Here is a 21,470-nt window from a genome sequence, read left to right as displayed (position 1 = left end):
AAGTTAATGAGATATTAAATGCTAATTTGTTTTAACGCCACTAATTTCTTTAATGCATTAACACAGCTTTTAGGTTATAGCAGTTTTAAAGCTAGAGTGAAAATACTGGCATCATATGAAACTAGAAAACATCCATTGGTACCATCCATGTCATACTAGCTTGTCACAAAGGAGGCTAAATAATGCTCCAGTCTTCTGCTAAATTTTGGTGAGGAAAAACTGGCATGGCCATTTTCAAAGGGGTCCCTTGACCTCTGACCTCCAGATATGTGAATGAAAATGGGTTCTATGGTTACCCACGAGTCTCCCCTTTACAGACATGCCCACTTTATGATAATCACATGCAGTTTTGGGCCAAGTCATAGTCAAGTCAGCACACTGACACACTGACAGCTGTTGCTGTCTGTTGGGCTTCTTGTTATGATTTGAGCATATTTTTTATGCTAAATTCAGTACCTGTGAGGGTTTCTGGACAATATTTGTCATTGTTTTGTGTTGTTAATTGATTTCCAATAATATATATATACATAAATTTGTATAAAGCAAACATATTTGCCCACTCCCATGAAGATAAGAGTATTAAATACTTGACAAATCTCCCTTTAAGGTACATTTTGAACAGACAAAAATTGTGTGATTAATTTGCGATTAATCGCGATTAACTATTTTATTTGATTGACAGCCTTAGTTTTTATATTGTCTACTTATCAGTGTGATTGAGAAAAAATGTGTTTCTAATGAGTCTTAACAAATACCTTTTCAATAATAAGGCTGATAATTAAACATAACCTTTATAATCCTGCTCCTGTTTATATACCTACAGTATAAACAGTATACGTGGATGATCTGTTTGAACCTGTAACTCAAAATGTTCATTTTCCAACAGAGGTTTCTTGGTTTATGCCAAATACTCCTGAGGAAAGATATGTATCATATATCATAAGATGCACTTTTGTCCTTCAACATACTGCTGAAGAGAATCCAGGACATGCTTTGAATGTCTGCCTACTCAGGTGCACTCATCTTTCATGCATGACGAGCCATATGAAAATTCATATATGGAAAGCGTGTGTGAGTGTTTGCATGTGTGTTGACAACATGAGTGGCCCCTTCTGTCGGCACCAGAAGAGCATGACTCTCATGACTTCCCACGCAGTTCGTGTCCCCTTCTGCCTGCAGGAAGGAGGCAAAGAGACAGAAAGGGCAGGAAGAAGATGGTGGAGAGTTCAAACCTTAGCGAGAATAAACAAAACTCTCATCGTGACATTGGAGAGAAACGTCAAGAGGAACTGATGTGAAATGACGCACGTTCATCCAAATTAATCTGTATTATTTAATGCTCTGCCACGTTCTGTGAGTGCCTCAAGAGGTTTCGTTTTGACATCTTCGTGACCTCTCATTTTAATTTCAAGGTAACACAAGTATCTGTGCTGCTTTCGACATGCCAACAATAATGAAAGAAAAGTTTTTACTGCTGATTTGGAAGAAAGTTTTAACCTTTATTGCACAGCATCTCAGATAAATTCCAAGAACAACATTTTTCACATAATGCTGACAAATCCTCAGCATTATTTCTGTATAGCTCTGCAGGCCAGACTCTATAGCCGGGAGATGGCAAACCATTTCACACATGAACATAACATACTGTAGATACAGATTTAATGTAGCAGCAAACAGACCCACCCCACACACGGTAAAAAACAAGGTGGTGTTTGTTCAGCAAAATTGAACATATGATCAGCTTTCAGCTCTGCTGGGTAAATATCAGCTACAGTTTCTTTTGTTTGACACTGATATGAATTTTTTCTCTTTTTTTCCAACTGCATGGGCCTTTCTGAATAACAAAAGACAACCATACAGGGCAGCAGCCCACGACCATAATAAAAATATAGCATTTCTCAGAATACATAAACATATTGTTGATGTAGTTTTCAAAATAAAACTACTATATGCGTACACATAAGGTTCCTTTTTTAAACATATATTTTAACATATGCCAGAAGTTCATGATCTCTGCTGCGTATTAGCATTAATGGGTCAGCCAGGGAATAATGCTCTGTGCATTGATTTCATGTATAGTGTACCATCCAAACAGGAATCCATACAACCCATCACTGAATTTATCCTACAACACAGCAAATGTGCTCATCAAGAGGAGCTTGTACACTGTATATGGCACATTTTAGTGAATTTATGAGGATGTCTCTCTCAAAATTAAATCTTGTTTTTTAATTAAAATAAGCTTTTTAAAGAATTTTGCCTTGCCTTGATTTTGGCTTCAAATCCATGGGAATTATGTGGAACATTTTTTCTTTATTTCTTTAATAAAATCTGGCATTTTAAATCTGGACCAAATGACTAAAGATGGATGTTTTTTTTTTATTATTTTGCATGCACATTTTATAATCTCTGAGTCCCAGAAATTATATTCTTTATTATAATTTATAATATATAAATTATAATATAATTATAATAAATAATAAATAATATATTGTATTTATATTTTATAATATATAAAATAATATATAATATAATTTCTTACTATTCTCGTACATTTTTAGAACTTCGTATCCAAAAAATAAATACATAAATAAATCATATTGGAGACTGAAGGAACAATCGTATCACGACCTGCAGCATCTGAAGCGCACAAGTTTATGGAAAGCTTTCTTAAAGTCTTCATTGGACATGGTGTAAATAATGGGGTTGATGAGAGACTTCAGGTATCTCAACCAGGTGAAAAAGTCAAACAGCTCAGGGTTAAAACATGAGTCACATGTGGCCACCACCAGGGTGTAAGCAAGGGAATAATGCTCTGTGCATTGATTTCATGTATAGTGTACCATCCAAACAGGAATCCATACAACCCATCACTGAATTAATCCTACAACACAGCAAATGTACTCATCAAGAAGAGCTTGTATACTGTATATGGCACATTTTAGTGAATTTATGAGGATTTCTCTCTCAAAATTAAATCTTGTTTTAATCTTTTTAAAGAATTTTGCCTTGCCTTGATTAAGGCTTCAAATATATGGGAATTATGTGGAACATTTTTTCTTTATTTCTTTAATAAAATCTGGCATTTTAAATCTGGACCAAATGACTAAAGATGGATGTTTGCTTTTTTAATTTTGCATGCACATTTTATAATCTCTGAGTCCCAGAAATTATATTCCTTATGGCATTCTTTACTATTCTCTATATTCTCGTACATTTTTAGAACTTCATGTCCCAAAAAATAAATACATAAATAAATAAATCATATTAGAGACCTAAGTCAGACTGAATCGTATCACCTCCTGCAGCATCTGAAGCGCACAAGTTTATGGAAAGCTTTCTTAAAGTCTTCATTGGACATGGTGTAAATGATGGGGTTGATGAGAGAGTTCAGGTATCCTAACCAGGTGAAAAAGTCAAACAACTCTGGGTTAAAACACGACTCGCACGTTGCCACCACCAGCGTGTAAATGAAAAACGGCAGCCAGCAAACGATATAAGCGCCCAGGATTATCCCCAAAGTCTTGGTGGCTTTTCTCTCTCTGGCTGCTGAGATGCGCTTCTTCTCCAAAAGCGCGTCGGACACCGTCACCTTCACCTGATTCTCGCTTGTCGAAGACCCGGTGTCGCTGGACGGAGTGTCGTGTCTTCCACACTGCAAAGAGGTCACGGATCCAGGTGAGTTTGTCACCAGGTGTGCAGAGGTTAATCTCTTCCCACCAACCTTTTTTGGAGACTGCTTCAAGATGCGTTTACGCGCCTCCACGTAAATCCGCCCGTAGAGCACAATGAGCAGCAAAGTGGGGATGTAGAAAGCTCCAAAAGTGGAGTAGATGGTGTAGAAGATATGATCCGTGTTCACGCTGCAGCTGGTCAACTCTTCTGCCTTCACCTGCCTCCAGAAGAGAGGTGGCAAGGAAATGGAGATGGCGATCACCCAGGCTGTGCTCACCATGCCTGCTGCGCGTCCAGGTGTGCGCTTCTTGGAGTACTCCACCGCATCTGTAATGGCCCAGTATCTATCCAAAGCGATTACGCACAGGTGCAGTATGGACGCGGTGCAACACGTGATGTCCGAGGAGAGCCAGATGTCGCACACGACTTGCCCAAGCGTCCAGGTGTGGATGACGGTGTACAGGACGCAGATGGGCATCACCAGGATGGATACAAGCATGTCAGTGACTGCTAAGGAGGCGATGAGGAAGTTTGCAGGAGTTTGCAGCTTCTTCGACTGGGAGATGGTTGCAATGACGAAGGCGTTGGATAAAGTGGTGGCGAGGGTGATGATAGAGAGAAGAGATGCAAGACTGATCTGATAGGCGAGACTCTCTGGTGCATCCACAGTGATGGATGATGCATCTGTTAGAATAAAACTGTCGTTTGTGGTGTTCACTGGCTGAGTTGGCTCGGAGCGCTCCATAACTTTTTTTTTTAGTCACTTTTTTTTCTCATATTTTTTATGGTCGTCCTCTGAGATGTCTAAGGTGCCATCCTTCTCCGTGCCATCCGGTCAGATAAATAGAATCAAGTCTGAAAACATAAACAAAAAATGGATTCCTCATGGTTTTAATGTGCAGATGCCAAACTGCGGAAGAAGCAAATATCCAATCCATTTTGCAGCCATAAAAGAAAACTTCTCTGCACACAACATACAGGAGAGAAAAAGAAAAAAGGGGCTTCTGCGTAAATGTGAATGATGATGATGATGAGCAGTGCGTCCTGATGTTCCAACCCCAACATCTGGGAGGATGTCACAGATAATAATCCGCATATAGGGCAGAAGTTTTCTCTCCAGAGCTGTGTGTCTCCTCTTGGCCCCCCTGTGTGTTGAATGAGTGAGCCAACCCCAAAGTCTCAGTTTTATACAGACTCTGACATCAAACAAGCACCACTGATCACAGCCTTGTTTTTTTTCTCTCTCTCTCTCTCTCTCTCTCTCTCTCTCTCTCTCTCATTCTCTCTATGAAGAGTGGGGCTATCTGCTGGGTCATAGTGCCCAGTCTGTCTCATTTGTCACATGTTCTGCACCATAAACATTTTTTTCTTTTTAATATCACAGAATGCAAAACCTGTATCACTTTCCACTAAATCACCACTTATAAAGGGTCTTTAAAGGTCCCATATCATGCTCATTTTCAGGTTCATACTTGTATTTTGTTTCTACTATAACATGTTTACATGCTGTAATGTTCAAAAAAAACTTTATTTTCCTCATACTATTGGTCTGAATATGCATGTATTTACCATCTGTCTGAAACGCTCCGTTTTAGCGCATTTTGACGGAATTGCAACGGAATTGCGTTGCTAGGCAACAGCTTGGGTCCATGTGTACTTCCTGTCAGCTGATGTCATTAACATACACTGCAACCAGGAAATAAACTGGGACACATTTAGAATGTTTACGTTTAAAACCGTGTAAAGGGTCTAAATATTGTATATTTGTGACATCACAAATGACAGAAATCCAAACAGCTTGTTTCAAATCCAGAGTTTCTGAATACGGGCTGTGTGTATTTCCCTGTGGATTGAGCATTTCAATACTTTCACAGTATTTATATAGGACTCAAGCCTGTTTTATAATAAAAAAAACATGAAAATTGCACTTTTTTTATAATATGGGACCTTTATGTTGTAACTAACGGCTTTATTAATGGTATCAATACAGATCAATTATAACTCATTGGGGAGAACAGCTTTTGTTGCAGGCTGTGGAATCATGAACAGTCAAGGTATTAATAAAGCATCATAACATTCTACCTTTTTAATAAGCCATCAAGTCTCTGGTTATTCATGTTAATAAGGCATGAATAAAGGATAATAACGTGTGGTAATAGCATTTATAAACAGTATATTAATAAATGTTTTAATTAAGTTTTTACACACATTTCTATATGATTATTTGTTATTTAAAGATATAGAGGAGTAATGTCTACCTGAGCAGAGAATGAAGTCGCTCTCCCTCTGTGTGTGTTTTAATCCGAACTTCTCCTTTGCTTGTTGACATAGCTGTGCCAGCCGTGCATGCTTTTAATGCATGTGAGCGTGGCTGTCCACTGGCTAGCTCATGACCGCCCCGCTGCATTGTGCTCATACAGTGATTATGCTCCCAATATCGAATTTAGGAGCTTTAAGTGTTTATTAATGTGCAGTATTTGTCAAACATGACAACTTCTCTAAAGTGGACACATTTTCTATTAATATTATTATAATGTGTTTGTGTTGTTTATTTACTGATATAAATGCTAAATAGGACGACTAAAAGTTGTGTTGCCATATTTTTATTGGAGCTCACACAGCTGGTCTAGTTGTATGCTTCAGATTGTCAGAACATGATAAAGCATTTATAAATTATGAATGAAGACATAAATTACAACTTTTTAAACCCTCTATAATGAGTGCCTTTTTTAGGAAGTGGTGCTTCATGTATTACATGTTAACATCATTCTAAATAGAAATGTTATAACATAATGATGCTTCTTTTGACATGTCATGAATAGACGTTTCAGTATGAGGCGTTCACACGCGTTGAATCCTGCCATTTCTGGCACTTCTGATGTGTGAAAACGGCTGTCATAGATATTGACACTGGGTCACTGCCAGTCACACATGAACCTGTGAACCTCTCACTCTCATTCACTGTTTGAAGCCAGTTCTCAAGTTCACTCCCTGCCTTCACTGAAGCTGCAAGGGGTCAATAATCTATTCAAGAGCACACACACACACACACACACACACACACACACACACACACACACACACACACACACACACACACACACACACGCACACCAGGACAATGTCCATTTTCCAAACTGAGGAACTGAAATGACTCCGAGTAATGAATCTGCTGTAATATATTCTTTTCTCATCCCAAGCAGCTGCAGCAATCATATCTCCCCTTCTACTTTTATTCATTTCCTCATCAGAAACTTTTAATTGAAATTGACTTGTCAGTTACATTGCACCCGATATTCTTCAGAATCACACTTAAACTACATCTGTGGTGCTCAGCCTAAAACCCTAACTTAAAGGAACAGTGTGTATTTTGGGGATCTATTAGTAGAAATGGAATATAATATTCATGATGATCACTTTGTACACATTATGAAGATATTGTATGATAATGGACAACGTGGAGGTGAAGTTGGTTATTTTCTATGTAAGGATGGGTCAGTGTAGATGTCTGCATGAGTCTGTTTTAATCCCATTTCCACTTAGAGGTTGTGGTTGTGATCTCTGATGCAACACTACAGTTGACACAAATACTACAATTACTGAATTGTCACCTGTCGAAGACATGAATTGAAAACATACAGTAGGATCTAAGACAGCCTCTTTGTGAATATGACTGAATTGATTTCAGTCATTACCTCTTCCTTCCTGGCAGGGCCAAACTGAGGTCATGAGTTGTAGGTCACCATTACACCCCCAAAAAAACTTTGGTCGGACACCAAAGATTAATGCTCTAACACAAATTAATTATTTAGTTTTTGCTATTTTATTTATTTGGTTCATTGGCCAAGGCTTTAAAGTCTTCTAAACCCTCTGCCAGGAATAACATTCTGTTGGGGGAAATACTGAAACGTCGTCAAATATAAAAAATACTAGTGCAGTGCCCATTTGGAGTGCACGCCCGTCCAATTGCTTGGCCCACAGAAGTTCTACTTGCAGCGTTGTCAATAACCACGGTATGGCTGCTTGTACCCGCCAAGTGTGAATGGTTCTTGAGATTTGCGAAGGACAGTCATATATACATTCACAGACAGACAAACTCCTTCATTTATAGTTAGATGATGCTGCTACAGTGCTACCCATTGGCCAAATGCCACCAAATTTGCCATGGTCACTTAGACATCACATCTACACACGTCCACCAAATGTGGTCCCAATAGCACAACGGGTTCAGGAGATATGACTTTTTTTGTAATATAAGCCCTGCCTACAGCATCTGAGCTAACTTTGAGGGCCATCTATAGCACAACTGTATGGAACAGCAAAAATCCAAAAAAGTAACTTTTTCTCGGCTTGGTACAGAGATGTTTTGCACCAAATTTGGTGACAATTGCTGAGAATTTGTAGGAAGAGTAGCAAAAAAAACTAATTTGGATGAAATTCAAAAGAAAAAAATCAGTCTAGATGCAAATCGTTTTTTTGGGGAATTTTGTTTCTGAGACCAAAATGTAAAGTTAATTGTTGTAGCGCCACCATCTGGCCAAATTGCACCTCATTCGACACTGCACTCCATGGGGTCCCCAGTAATACACCCGCCAAGTGTGAAGAAGATCGGATGAGTGGTTGTCGAGATATGTGAAGGACATACGGACAGACAGACAAAGATTCTTTGCTTTGTAGTTAGATTAGATAAGAGTCTAAAAATACTGAAATAAGAGTCAATAAAGTACGCACTAAACCAACCTTGGCTATGGCTCTGCATGCTGACGTTCTCAGCAGTTACATTAACCTTTGTCGTGATCTTCAGACAAGCCCAATAAAAAAAAATGGCAAGAGCATTTGTGTCAAACAGTTGAGCGTCATTTAGAGTTTGATGTAGCATGAAGGTATCTCAAAGAGGTGCAAATTAACGACGCGTTCATCTGGATTCGTTGGGAGTTTTAACGAATAATCTATGGCAGGAAAAACTCTTTAAACAACACATGCTACTGGGTTAGATGTAGTTAATGTCCTATGATAACTGTATCAAAGTTTTTTTTTTATTGAATACACATGCATGTACGCTATTAAAAAGCCTTTCACATCTTAATGAGCAAGAGATGTCAGGTTGGTGACACTTATCTGGGGAGAGTGAACACTACAGAGTATGGTTATATATCTCTTATTGACTCGAACACTAGAATAATCCATAAAGCAAACACACATACATTCCTTTGACACCTCTGAAAATCACATTAGCATTGTGCTTTTTCTCCGATCCCAGATAATTGCTTTTGGTGTTTATGAATCCTCTCTGCATCTGTTGCAAAAAGCTGTCACTAACTTTGTTGCAAAACTTGATTATATTTTGCTCCCCAATTGTTTACCGACATATGCATTGGTAAAGTTATTCTATGTCCTCAGTGATTTCTATGACTTTTGCACTGAATTCCCCTGCAGGCAGTGACAAACAACAGCTATTCCTCTGTATCCGAGCTCAGCAGAGAGAATCTGTACCCAGTGAAACAGACCCTCCTGTGAGTCCATGATTGTACCCCTTGACTGACCATGACCGCCTGGCACCGCTAATGCACGAGAACTGGGCACAACACAGCCATCATTACCACCATTTACACAAAAACACATGCTCTTTTCTGTCACCCTACTTTGTTTTGTTTCCTAGTTGTAGTTTCCTGTAGTGTGAAAAGGGTTGCAGTGTGAGTGACCCAGTTCAACGGCAATTTCTGTGACTCTCTGTTTCCGTTATCTCCCCTCATCTGACAACACATTGCAGCACTGCTCAGTCGCTGGCTACATCCAATCTCACGCTGGCCCTGAAAGTCCTATTTTTAGTCCGGTAATAAGGTATCCAGCAAGCCTTAAAGTCGATACATTACACCACATACAAGCACAGGACGATGTGGATCTTTTAAAGGTATAGTGTGTAGGATTTGGTGGCGTCTAGTGGTCTGGTTGCAGATTGCAACCAACTGAGTACCCCTCCACTCACATTTCCCCTTTCCAAGACTGCGGTAGCGTGAGATGCCGAGTGCAAAACCGTGGTAATGCCGTTCGCCTAGCTCAGAGGCCATCCTTACCAAAATAACTCTACTTCAGAAGCAACAGAAGTCAGACAGCGGCTGGCGGTGCCACGGTTTTACAAGTGTGTCAGAGAACTACAGTGGCCTTCAGGTAATGTAGAAACGCAAAAGTCTCTCTCTAGAGCCAGTGTTTGGTCTGTCCGTTTTGGGCTAATGTAGAAACATGGCGGAGCAATATAGTTGCTAAATGTTCCTCTATGTTCACCAGCTAGTTGCTAACTTTGTCTGTCTGCTGTTTGGTTTTGAGCACGTAGCGTACAGTGGGTTTAACCAAAGGTACATTTGTGGCCCGTTTAACCAAAATGCTAAAACTCACCAAAGAGCTGAGACGAGCTGCAGAGTGATAGGTTATAATTCTCTGTGTGTTTGTCACTCTGAATGAAATATTTCATATTACACATGATCATTTTATCCTTTGTTCATTTTACCCTTTGTTCATATGAAAATTGATTAGGGCAGCTTTAAAGTGACAGTAACAAATCACAAAGGTAAAGCAAGCAATTAAGAGTAGACTGTGTTTCTACAAACACTTCTTTACACTTTTACACTGTTACACTTTCTCCGGCTGAAGTTTAATCAAGAGCACTTTTAACAGATTTTTGGGGGTGACTTTTAGTTATTGTGGTCATCTATTTCCATCCCTAACTGACAGCTGTAGAGATTGTGACCAAATAGGGCAAACCAAAATCAGGGCAGATCCCTTGTTGTTATGAGATTCAACTCTCTCTCTCCACCTCCCCAAAACCATCGCTGTAGGGAATGGCTCCCTCTTATCCGACTGTTTATGAGATGAGACGCGGGAGAAATGACCAAGCTGAGTAGCTAGGTCAGCCATGTTTTGGGACCTGGATCCTATAAGTGTCTCATGTGTACGGCTGTGTCACAGTAGGAAGTCTACATATAAAAAGCATCGAGTCTGTATATAAAGAATCAGTTTCATGTTTGTCGCATTACGAGCTGAAGTGCGTCTGAAGGCTGCGTGGAATAAAAAAGACGATATCACTGGTTTTACAGCATCAATTTTTATCCTTTTTTCTAACTGTCCATCTTGAGTCAAACTACTAGGTGTGAAATGCTAAATCAGTGGAGCACTCTTTTAAAGGCAGGGTGGTCGGTGATCTTGAGAAACTAGAAAGAGTTAACTAGATTTTTAAAACTGATCCAACCGAAAAACCGAGCCCAGTGTTGCCAACTCCTTTTCCAATGAAAGTAGCTAGCAGCACTAAAAGCGCTCCAAAAGCTCCATTTTTTTTATTTGTTCAAAATGTACCTTAAAGGGAGATTTGTCAAATATTTAATATTCTTATCAACATGGGATTGGGCAAATAGGCTTTCTCTATATAAACGTATGTATATATTTATTATTGGAAATAAATTAATAACACAAAACAGTGACAAATATTGTCCAGAAACCCTCACAGGTACTTCATTTAGCATAAAAAAAAAATGCTCAAATCAAAACATGGCAAACTGCAGCCCAACAGGCAACAACAGCTGTCAGTGTGTCAGTGTGCTGACTTGACTATGACTTGCCCCAAACTACATGTGATTATCATAAAGTGGGGAGAGTGTCTGTAAAGTGGAGACTCATGGGTACCCGTAGGACCTATTTTGGTGGGTTGAGGTCAGAGGTCAAGGGACCCCTTCGAAAATTGGCCATGGCAGTTTTTCCTAGACAAAGTTTAGCGCAAGTTTGGAGCGTTATTTAACCTCTTTCGCACCAAGCTAGTATGACATGGTTGGAACCAATGGATTCCTTAAGTCTTCTAGTTTCATATGATGCCAGTATCTTCACTCTCGAATGAATTTCTCTTAATGCGTTATCATGTTAACTTTACAGCCCCCTTACAAACATAAACATATCATAATGAACATAAACAACAAACATGGCTATTGTTAGTACTCACAGCTGTCAAGCGCAGGCAGGCAGGTAGACAGACAGACAGACAGTCTCACGACAGCCACAGATACTGGATTTCTTTCTTCTTTTTTTGTAATGAGAATTTCAACTAACATAACAACAAATGTTTCTAAAATCTTTGCCAACCCTACCTTTAAAATGCTGCTTACAAATTAATGCCATTAAGGCCCCGGTTGTGCCCCTTGTGTTTCCATCTACCTCTGTGTCCGTGGGCGTGGCGCCCTTCCCGGCACTCTCTCCTGATTACATCTCATTCACCTCACCTGCCCAGCCTGCACAGCTGCCTTCCATCTACTCATCAACTCCACACTATAGCCTATAGACCATTTCACAGTGAATGTAAACATTCACAATGTGTCCCAGTTTATTTCCTGTTGCAGTGATATGTGAATGACAATAAACTGACAGGAAGTAAACATGGACCCCAAGCTGTTGCCTAGCAACGCAGTCTATATCTACTCCGGTTCTCCGTGCACTCATCGCCATATCGTTGTTTCAAGTGTTAGATACTTGCATTCTTAGTTATATTTCCTAGTGTAACTTATCCTTGCCATGCATTCACCTCCTGTGCCTACTGCATCCCACACTACTTTTACTTTCTATACTTAAATACATTTTGCTGTTAATACTTTTGTACTACCTGAGTGAAATTTTAATGCAGGGCTTTTTATTTGTAATGGAGTATTTTTTTTTACTTCAGGATCTGAATACTTCCTCCACTTCTTCTGTGTATAATCTGAAGGCTGAGCACAATGAGAGAGTCAAATATAGGCCACATGTTGAGCTGCAGTGTGCCTCAGCCTGGTCTGATGGCATATGGCGCCTTCTTGCTCCGCCAATCAGCCCTCAACGGCCCCCTGCTAAAAATGTTTCGGGAGAGATGTGGGCTTCTATTTACAACTGGAGGCTTTTTCCAAAAATGTGATGATCATATAAAGGAGCCAGTGCCACCATAACAGGAGGGGGATTGTGCCACTTTTTGGAGGGCTTCTGCCCCATTTTTGCGAGACAATATCACTGTGATATATTGTCCGGGTCACTCAAATAAAAAGCTGCTTGCCTGTAGAGCATACACAGCTATACTGTACCAGGGGAGAGGAAGAAAGTGTATACTTTTAATGCACCATATAGGGCATAATTATATTCCCTGGAGGAAAACATGTGACAGGAAATGAGCTAAGTAGCTGATTGATAACAGGCCTGTTTCACTGCGGTCGGACTCATTTTTGCTTGACTGGAAGTGGCAGAGTCCATTTGTGAGACGCTGCATGGTCAGACGGGAGACTGGCTGCAGGCAGTTATGAGTTTTATCAGCACTTTTAAGAGCTCCACACTTTGAGGAGGGTAAAAAAAAAAAGGAAGCGTAGAATTGATTTAATAAGCCCTGGCAATGATGCTGCAGTGATACCATTGTGTCAGTCACTGAGGTTTTTGTTGCATAATGCATTCTCTCTATAAACATTCACAGCATGCAGCTACAGTATCACAGATGGCCTCATTTTAACAATTAAAGGAAGATTACCCGGCGGTATAGATCGCAAACATTGTAATTGAAATGCTGCTCTGTGATATGAGGGGACTAGGACTTGATTATGTGAGCATGAGATTGATTTACTGCCTCCTGGAGGTATAAGCTGTCTGATGTTTACTTATATACTATAGAGAGAGACGGAGGGTGATGGGGAGAGGAAGCGACCGGCCTATTCCTGAGTGGGCAGACAAGTGCTAATAGCACACATCAGTGCTGGTGTGGGTGATGGCTTGTGGAGTGTGAAAAGGAAAGGTTATCGAGCGGGACGGGCATGGGGTGGAAGTTAGGAATCACTGAAATTCATCACCCTGTCAGCAATAGGGTGAAAATCAAGGTTGCGGATAATCCTGGAGAAACATTATATATCGTTATGTATGTAATGCACATGTAAATGTTAGAAATGCAGGCTTGTGGTCGCAGCTGCTGCTTCATTTAAAGAACAGCGTGCGAGACCGGATGATTTATTGGGTAAACACTTCTCACCTCGCTGCCCATGAAGACTTCTATCAAGGATATAAGAAGGTTAACCCACTTTATCACAGCTGCATTTACTCAAAGTTTACCTGACATAAAAAAGATTGTCTTGGCCGGGGCGATGAAGTGAAGCCCCCCCCCCTAAAGAAGCAGGAGAAAGACGAGGATTCAGTGTTCCTCAAAGGCTGAAGAAACCCAATATCACTGTGTATGTGTGTGGGTTTACGCTTTGGCTTCACAAGTACGACGCCATCTGTGTAACTGTGTCAACTCCTGTGTCAAACTGCACCAGATGCAACCTTTAGCAGTTTCGTGGACTGATATACACCAACTACTGTGAGCTGTTGCACGTCAAGGCTACCCACTTAGTGAGCTGAACAAGCCAATCTACACTTATAACTGAGGTTTCCTGTCTGTGTTCATATGAAAGACTGTAAAAGGTGATTCGGTGTGCTGTTTGATCTAGTTGACTAGACTCACTTGGTGGTGGAATGTCACATTTACTCAAGTACTGTGTAGTGGTATTTCCATTTTATGCAACTCTAAACTGGTAACACTTCATTTTACAGGTCCGCAAATTTCATGGTAATAAGGTGACAGTTAGCAAGTAACCTATTTGAAATTTCTTTGGAGTTTCTGCCAAATTACCCCAATATTTACCGCAGAAATTGATAAAAAATGACTTTATTATTATCAAGTTAATTTAAAAGAGGTTTGTCTCTGCTGCTGTGAAGTTTCAACACATATAAACCTGGTAATATTCCTGATCTGCAGCCTCTCAGTGAACTCTGGAGGATGCTTTTACTTGAGAGCAGCTCAACGTTCCTGCAAAGGTTAATGAGATTTGTTAATGAATTAAAGCACAAACCTTGGTGCAATGATGCACGCCACTTTCGATCATGCTTGGGTGTTTCTATTATTGAGTTATTTTCAGTTTTCATCGTTTTCTGGGTTATTTCATATTGTTGATATACTGATGTTCATTTTGCTCCCTGATCTCCGAGAACTGTCTCTTTTTGTTTCTCATATTTTCAGCAGCATCTCCTTTACCAGAAACGTCTGTGAACAGATGCTCACGGGCCCAAATAGTCTGCATTTGTACAGCAGTTCAAGGGAAACTGAAATGAAACGCAAAAAGTGACAGAAATTATTATTGTTATTCCCACTGTTACAAGGGAAATTGTGTTTTAGTTACTTTGTTCGTTTTTTAAAGGCTCACACAAATAAAAAAAGAGTCTTCAAAGGCTAATCCCACCTTTATTTTTCGCCAAAAATACAACATTAAATCAAAAATAATGATTAAATCCTTGTGGTCTGTGAGGCTTCCTTACCATTCATTATGGTGTTGAGCTCACAGTGATGAAGATATTTTAACCATTACTGAATTAGTGCCCTACACTGTAAGATTATATGTCTTTTAAAGTATTTAATTTATGAGGAAAGACATATTTGGGATCCACAATGTTTTTCTTGGAGTAACCTTTGATTACCTTTACAGTGTTTTAGTCACAGTTTCTCCACTAAGGGGAGCTGCTGGGTGACGGTCACCACAGACAGATCAGAGCAGCCACTTTAACTCCAAACAGATTGTAGAGGGGTGATTCATTCATTCATTCATGAAAAAGAGGAAACTCGTCACCGGTAGAAGTCCCATGATAAATGGAAGATATTTTGTATGTGACGATTTCATGGAAAATGTTTCACTTTTTCTCTGGAAAGGAGAAGTCTTCCACATACAGTATGTGACCATATTCCAGGAAAAACACAAAACGAAACACATGAGAAATTAGGCATGATAGAAAAATGTAATAATACTGAAAGTAAAAGACTAAATTATTAGCTGCTGAATTAAAATGATCACATACTAAGTCAAAATTGAGATAGAAATTATGAAATACTCAATAAAAATTTTGACTTTCTTAGTTGATGTTATTCTTTTATTACTTTTTTTTGACAGGGACCGCGTAAAAAAGCATTTATCTCAAGCAAAAAGAAGAGATGCTGTTGTACCACATTTATCTACTTGGTACTAAATAACCTACTATATTTCATTCACATGTTTTCTTTTCAATATACCCAGAAGGGATTCTCAATGTGTCTTATGCGTGTGTATAAAAATAGAGATGAAATCTCAAATTAATACTGAAATGTTAAACTAAGAGTCCACTTTTCAACATCACCGAAAAGGTTAGAAGCAAGTAAGTCAAAACTGTGACTAGAAAAAAATATCTATCTCATAAAGTGAAATGTGTCAAAATGATGACTCACCATTAGTATCTAATTTTAGCACCTTATTCACTTTTAATAATTACGTTATACTGTCTTATATAAGAGCTTGTCTCTTTCTGCCTCCCGTGGAATTCAGCTCGAGGAGTTCAGCTATTTATTCCCAACAGACAGAGGCAGAAAAAGACACCTCATATGTATATATGTATATGTATATATATATATATATATATATATATACCAGATATAGGCCATTAAGGGACTGTATGACAATTATAAGTGGGGAGGAGGTGGGGTCAACATTTTTCATTTCATCCAGATGTATTTTTTCTTTCATGCAAAACATGCAATATACACGGGACGACAATCACGTCTCTTTATCAGGGCTTAACTTTTTAGTAGCTCGTAAGACCAATATGTCAGCTTTAGGAAACAGTAGATGTGGATGTTTATAGTTAGTTTATTATCTCTCTAAAGAGTGTGTCATGTTTTCAAGTTATAGGGAGGGTCCAAATAATAATAACCCTGGGGAGGGTCTTGCCTTTTTTTTTTGAGTCCCCCTCCCCAGCACACAGGAGAAGTTTGCCTTCAGGGCTTTCTGCCAGAAAGACTTTATTTTAGGTTTGTTGCCTAAACTTAAGGATATTTCTGGCAGGATGGCAAACTTCTCCCATGTGCCCCTCCCCACCCCAATAATTTTCATACAGTCCCTAAAACTTTCAAATCTAGACTCAAGACCAAACTGTTCTCAGACGCTTTTCTTAATTGACCAAATGCTGCACTTTACTGTCTTTTGATTGCTTTTTATTATCCTTTTAATTTTTTTCTTTTAACTTGTACTTTTATATTCTTTTATTCGTTTTTATCTTTGCACTTTGTGCTCCTTTATCTTGCTTTTATATATGTTAAGCACTTTGAATCGCCTTTGTGTATGAAATGTGCTATATAAATAAACTTGCCTTGCCTAATAAAGACATATTTGGGGTGTTGTGGTATTCATGTATATTTGTAATCATTAGTAAATGCTTCACATTTGATTTACAACCTGGCAACCCTAAAGTTGTTCTTATTAACTGCTTAAAGCTGACCTTTAAAACATTAGAAGGAAAAGTATTTTATTAACCATTTATATTTATATTAGTTATAGCTTATGACCTCTTTATAACAGGTGCTCTAACTTTCCCTTTCTTTTTTTTTCTAATTTTCTAGGCGGGAATGATGTAACATACTGAGACCCCTTTATGTCCCCATTGTGTTTTACCACATCCCTCTTCAGAGGAAAAGCCCCCGCCTCCTTCTTGGTGCTCTACTGTAAATCACATTCCTGGTCTCTGGTGCGCCTTTACGCACAACGACACGATGCGCGTCTGGACGTCTCTGCGCGCTCTGCTGACCTCGCTCTGCTTCTTTCTGCTCTGTTCGGGCTGTTCGGCATCGACTTTCCATGTGACGCTGCTTCACACCAACGACAACCATGCCCGGATCGAGGAGACCAGCGTGGATTCTGGGAAGTGTCCGAAAGGGCAGCCTTGCTTCGCTGGAGTCGCCAGGAGGTTCACCAAAGTGTCCGAGATCCGCAGAAAGGAGAAGAACGTGTTGTTTCTGGATGCTGGAGACCAGTTTCAAGGAAGTGTCTGGTTCAACTTCTACAAAGGCGCGGAAGCAGCGCATTTCATGAACAAACTCGGTTATGATGCTATGGTAAATACTCTTTTCATTTTTTTTTATTATTTATTTGCACATATATAAAACTGCACAAAATCCAGTCAATGAGAAAAAAAAACAAGAAATGTGTCAGGAGAGGTAAAGTAAAATAAAATATCTACCAAAAATGTCCAAAATATAGGAATATTTCCTCTCTTTTTTTTGCTAATATATTATTCTAATGGGCCAAATTTCAGAGGGAATAATTGTACTTTTTAACCGCACTACATTTATTTGACAGCCACTTAAATTATTATTTTTTTACATAGAACATGATTTATTGTTTTAGGCCTATATTTATTTATTTATTTTATTTATTCATTTATTTATTTGCACATATATAAAACTGCACAAAATCCAGTCAATGAAAAAAAAGAAAAAGAAATGTATCAGGAGAGGTCAAGAAGCCACAGGCTTATACAAAAGGACCTCCAACCAAACCCCAGGAGAAAAATAAACAATAACAAAAAAGGAAGAAAGATCTGAACTAACATAATATTAAAAATACAACAAAAGTTAAACAACAACAAGAAGTACACAAAATGTGCAGAAAAACCCAACCAAACAGTGGAAAACAATCCAATAAAAACATTGAAATACATACAAAAGAAACAGTACAGAAAAAAAAGAAAATGTATCTAAACATATCAAAAGATAATTAGACATCATTCATTAAATGTGATGATAATTTCCTTTTAAAATGTTCTAAGGATAACGAGCTCTTGATAACATGTATTTTGGTGTTCCATATTTGTACACCACGATATCTGATTGTCCTTTTTAAGCTGAATATGTTTTGAGTACGTTTTTAATTAGATAAAATCACTGGAGTTTTATTAGTTAATAAAATGTTTTTTTGTATTTAAGGCTTTTGGAAACCATGAGTTTGACAATGGAGTGGAGGGTCTGATCAAACCCTTCCTCCAAAATGTAAATTGCTCTGTGGTGAGTGCCAACATAAAACCTGACCAGACTCTGGCTGCAAAACTCAGCGGCTACTACCAGCCCTACACAATCCTAGATGTGGGCTCAGAGAAAGTGGCTGTGGTCGGCTACACAACTGCAGAGACCCCATTCCTATCCATGCCAGGTAAATTACATATATTATAATCATATTTTGTTTGATTGATTGTCACCTTGTTGCATGCAGCAGTTCATGTGTACAGCGAGTTAAAGCTTGGATGAAGCTCAGACCAATAACATCTGGAGCTGTTTTTTCCAGTGTAGTTTATAGTGTGTCTGATTATTTTTTTCTGTTTCTCTAATGCACTACAGATGTTTCATTTTGAGCCCTATAGTTCCCATTTCTCCCCCTGTGTGTTAGGTCAACACCTGACATTTGAGGATGAGGTGGAGGCGCTTCAGATTCAGGTTGATAAACTGGAAACGTTGGGCTATAATAAGATCATCGCCCTGGGCCACTCTGGCTTTGACGTGGATAAAGACATCGCCAAGCGCGTGAGAGGGGTTGACGTAGTTATTGGAGGACACACCAACACATTCCTCTATACTGGTATTTCATTTTTCTCCTATCTTATCTTATTCCATTCAGCTCTAAAGGTATTTTTAACTGGGTTTTTATTTCTGTTTGTATATCAACTCAGCTGCAGAAGTCTGTACCTATTTCCTCAAATACTTAAACTGTGCAAATAAGATCAAAACTGAAAGAGCAAAACGTCTGGTTTGACCTTCACTGTGGAAGTGAGACACTGTGAACTCTCTTATCAGGAACCGCCCCATCCACTGAAGTGCCAGCAGGTCCGTACCCTTTCACGGTGAGGTCTGACGATGGGAGGAACGTGCCGGTGGTCCAGGCCTTTGCTTTTGGGAAGTACCTCGGATACTTGCAAGTCACATTTGACGAGGCTGGGAATGTGGTCAAAGCTGTTGGAAACCCTATCCTAATGGACAGCAGCATACCTCAAGGTAGCCTGCATGACAGCATGATTGTCAGCAATTACAAATAAGATTGTATCATGTTAAAATGACTTGATGTGGCATGAAGTGACTTGAATCGCCATGTCTGTCTGTCTGTGTGCAAGTAAATCAAATTTGGTAATAACTGTGATATTTACACAGCTGCTGAAACAAAAAACGTGGACTAATAGTTGTAAATCATTCCTTAAAAAAAAAAAATCCAAATACATCTGGATTACTGCTGTCTGCTGTCTCATGCTTTGATAAATCTTTACTTGTTTCCTAACTCTCTCAGACCCAGGTGTCCTGGCTGACATTGAGGAGTGGAAGAAAGACTTAGCTCACTATTCCTCTCAGTATGTAGGACAGACTCTGGTCTACCTCAATGGGACGTTTGAAGAGTGTCGATTTCGGGAGTGTAACCTTGGAAACCTGATCTGTGATGCTATGGTAACAATTACAGTTCATTTGGCCATTCATTTACATCAGAAAGCCTTAGTTGTTGTCCAGTTTATAACCACTGAGAGAAACATTTTCTTCAACAGTGAACCCCAACTTTAACATCACAATGGTTGTAATCTCAGATCCTGCCTGTGCATGTATAGTATCGGGTGGGAATTCAGGGAATTAAAAGAGCTGCAGAGGCTTATAGTGGGCTTACATAAACACCACTTAGCCAGTCTTTTTGGCACAGTGACAAACTGTACAAGACGTAGAGTTTGACTTATACAATTTCCCCCCTTTGTGTTGCCAGATTTATCACAATACAAAGTATTCAAGTGATCTGCGGTGGAATCATGTGGGCATATGTATGCTGAACAGTGGATCTATACGGACAGCTATAGACGAGCGCTACAAAAATGGTACTTTTTGCTACAGATTTACTGAGTGCTTCATAACAAAGACTGTAGTTTCTTTTTAAAAATGTACCAGTATTTGCCTTCACTTTTAGGTTCTATAACTATGGAGGAGATCCTCACCGTCTTACCATTTGGAGGAACCATGGACTTGGTCCAGATGAAGGGATCGACAGTGAAAAAGGCATTTGAACACTCCATTCACAGATATGGAGGCATGTCTGGAGAGTTTCTTCAAGTCTCAGGTCTGTGCTCCTCCACCAATACTGTTAAATCCACAGTCGAAGGATAATATTAACTGTTACTTTCACTGGTCAGATTTTGTGTTTAGACTGTTATCAGGCCATTAAATAGGTATTATCGGTCACTATAAGCCCCATAGATGTGGGTCAATAGGGGCCTACTATACCCACTAGTGGGTTTTATCATCTGTTCACATGGTAGATCATCGAAAGAAGGTATAAAAGAACACGATAGTGACCTCTAGTGACCGTAGTAATTGTGACCGGAGCAAAAGCGGAAGTCTGGCCCTGTAGTATAGACGGTGTCAAACTCCATATGGGGTGGAGGTTTGGGACGATGGATGAGACACAAAAGCTTCGCAACCCATGTGAAACCAACAACGCGCGGTTGTCTTTGTGTTTACAAGTTTTGCTTACATTTTTGAAACGTAGTTATTTTAAGCCAAAACACAATGTTTTTCCCTAAACTTAACTAATTGGTTTTGTTGCCTAAGAAGCCTTTTTGTTTGTGTTCAAAACGTAACATTTCATTCAGTTTTACAACGTGTCACTTTTAAGTTTCACTTTCACTTTTACAACATAGTAGGTGCAGTAGGGCCCTAATGACCCACATCTATGGTGCTTATAGTGACCGATAACGCCTATTCAATGGCCTGATAACAGTTGAATCGGGGGGATTTTGTGTTAAAGGAATAATACTGGTAATACCAGATACTGGCAGGAACATTTTGTTAGCTTTGGACAGAGCCAAGCTAGCTGTTTCCCTGTTTCCAAATTATGCTCAGCTATCTCACTGCTGGCAGTAGCTTTATTTTCAACTGAAAGACACGCGCGGTATCAATCTTC

At 39.3% G+C, this 21,470-nt stretch overlaps 2 protein-coding genes across 2 annotated transcripts in view; one reads left to right on the top strand and one right to left on the bottom strand.

Annotated features, from left to right (window-relative positions):
• Positions 1–1,478: 1,478 nt before the first annotated feature.
• Positions 1,479–5,365, bottom strand: htr1b (5-hydroxytryptamine (serotonin) receptor 1B). The gene has a single exon (XM_037747504.1). It carries the CDS (start codon positions 4,418–4,420, stop codon positions 3,296–3,298), a length of 1,125 nt encoding a protein of 374 aa, XP_037603432.1. The 5' UTR covers positions 4,421–5,365; the 3' UTR covers positions 1,479–3,295.
• Positions 5,366–17,196: 11,831 nt separating this feature from the next.
• LOC119474344 (snake venom 5'-nucleotidase-like) overlaps positions 17,197–21,470 on the top strand; it is a 10,413-nt gene continuing 6,139 nt past the window's right edge. Inside the window, exons 1-7 of the mRNA XM_037746333.1 lie at positions 17,197–17,605; positions 18,476–18,698; positions 18,933–19,121; positions 19,337–19,534; positions 19,821–19,975; positions 20,280–20,388; positions 20,478–20,627. Coding sequence (XP_037602261.1) covers positions 17,264–17,605; positions 18,476–18,698; positions 18,933–19,121; positions 19,337–19,534; positions 19,821–19,975; positions 20,280–20,388; positions 20,478–20,627 — 1,366 coding nt within the window. The 5' untranslated portion in view covers positions 17,197–17,263. The remainder of the gene's footprint in view (positions 17,606–18,475; positions 18,699–18,932; positions 19,122–19,336; positions 19,535–19,820; positions 19,976–20,279; positions 20,389–20,477; positions 20,628–21,470) is intronic.

Source organism: Sebastes umbrosus, chromosome 16 (assembly GCF_015220745.1).
Source record: "Sebastes umbrosus isolate fSebUmb1 chromosome 16, fSebUmb1.pri, whole genome shotgun sequence".
Lineage (NCBI taxonomy): Eukaryota > Metazoa > Chordata > Actinopteri > Perciformes > Sebastidae > Sebastes > Sebastes umbrosus.
This window is presented reverse-complemented; position numbering and strand designations above follow the sequence as displayed.

Coding starts and splice junctions, on each gene's coding strand:
- htr1b (XM_037747504.1), bottom strand. CDS start 4,420: ATGGAGCGCTCCGAGCCAACTCAGCCAGTGAACACCACAAACGACAGT.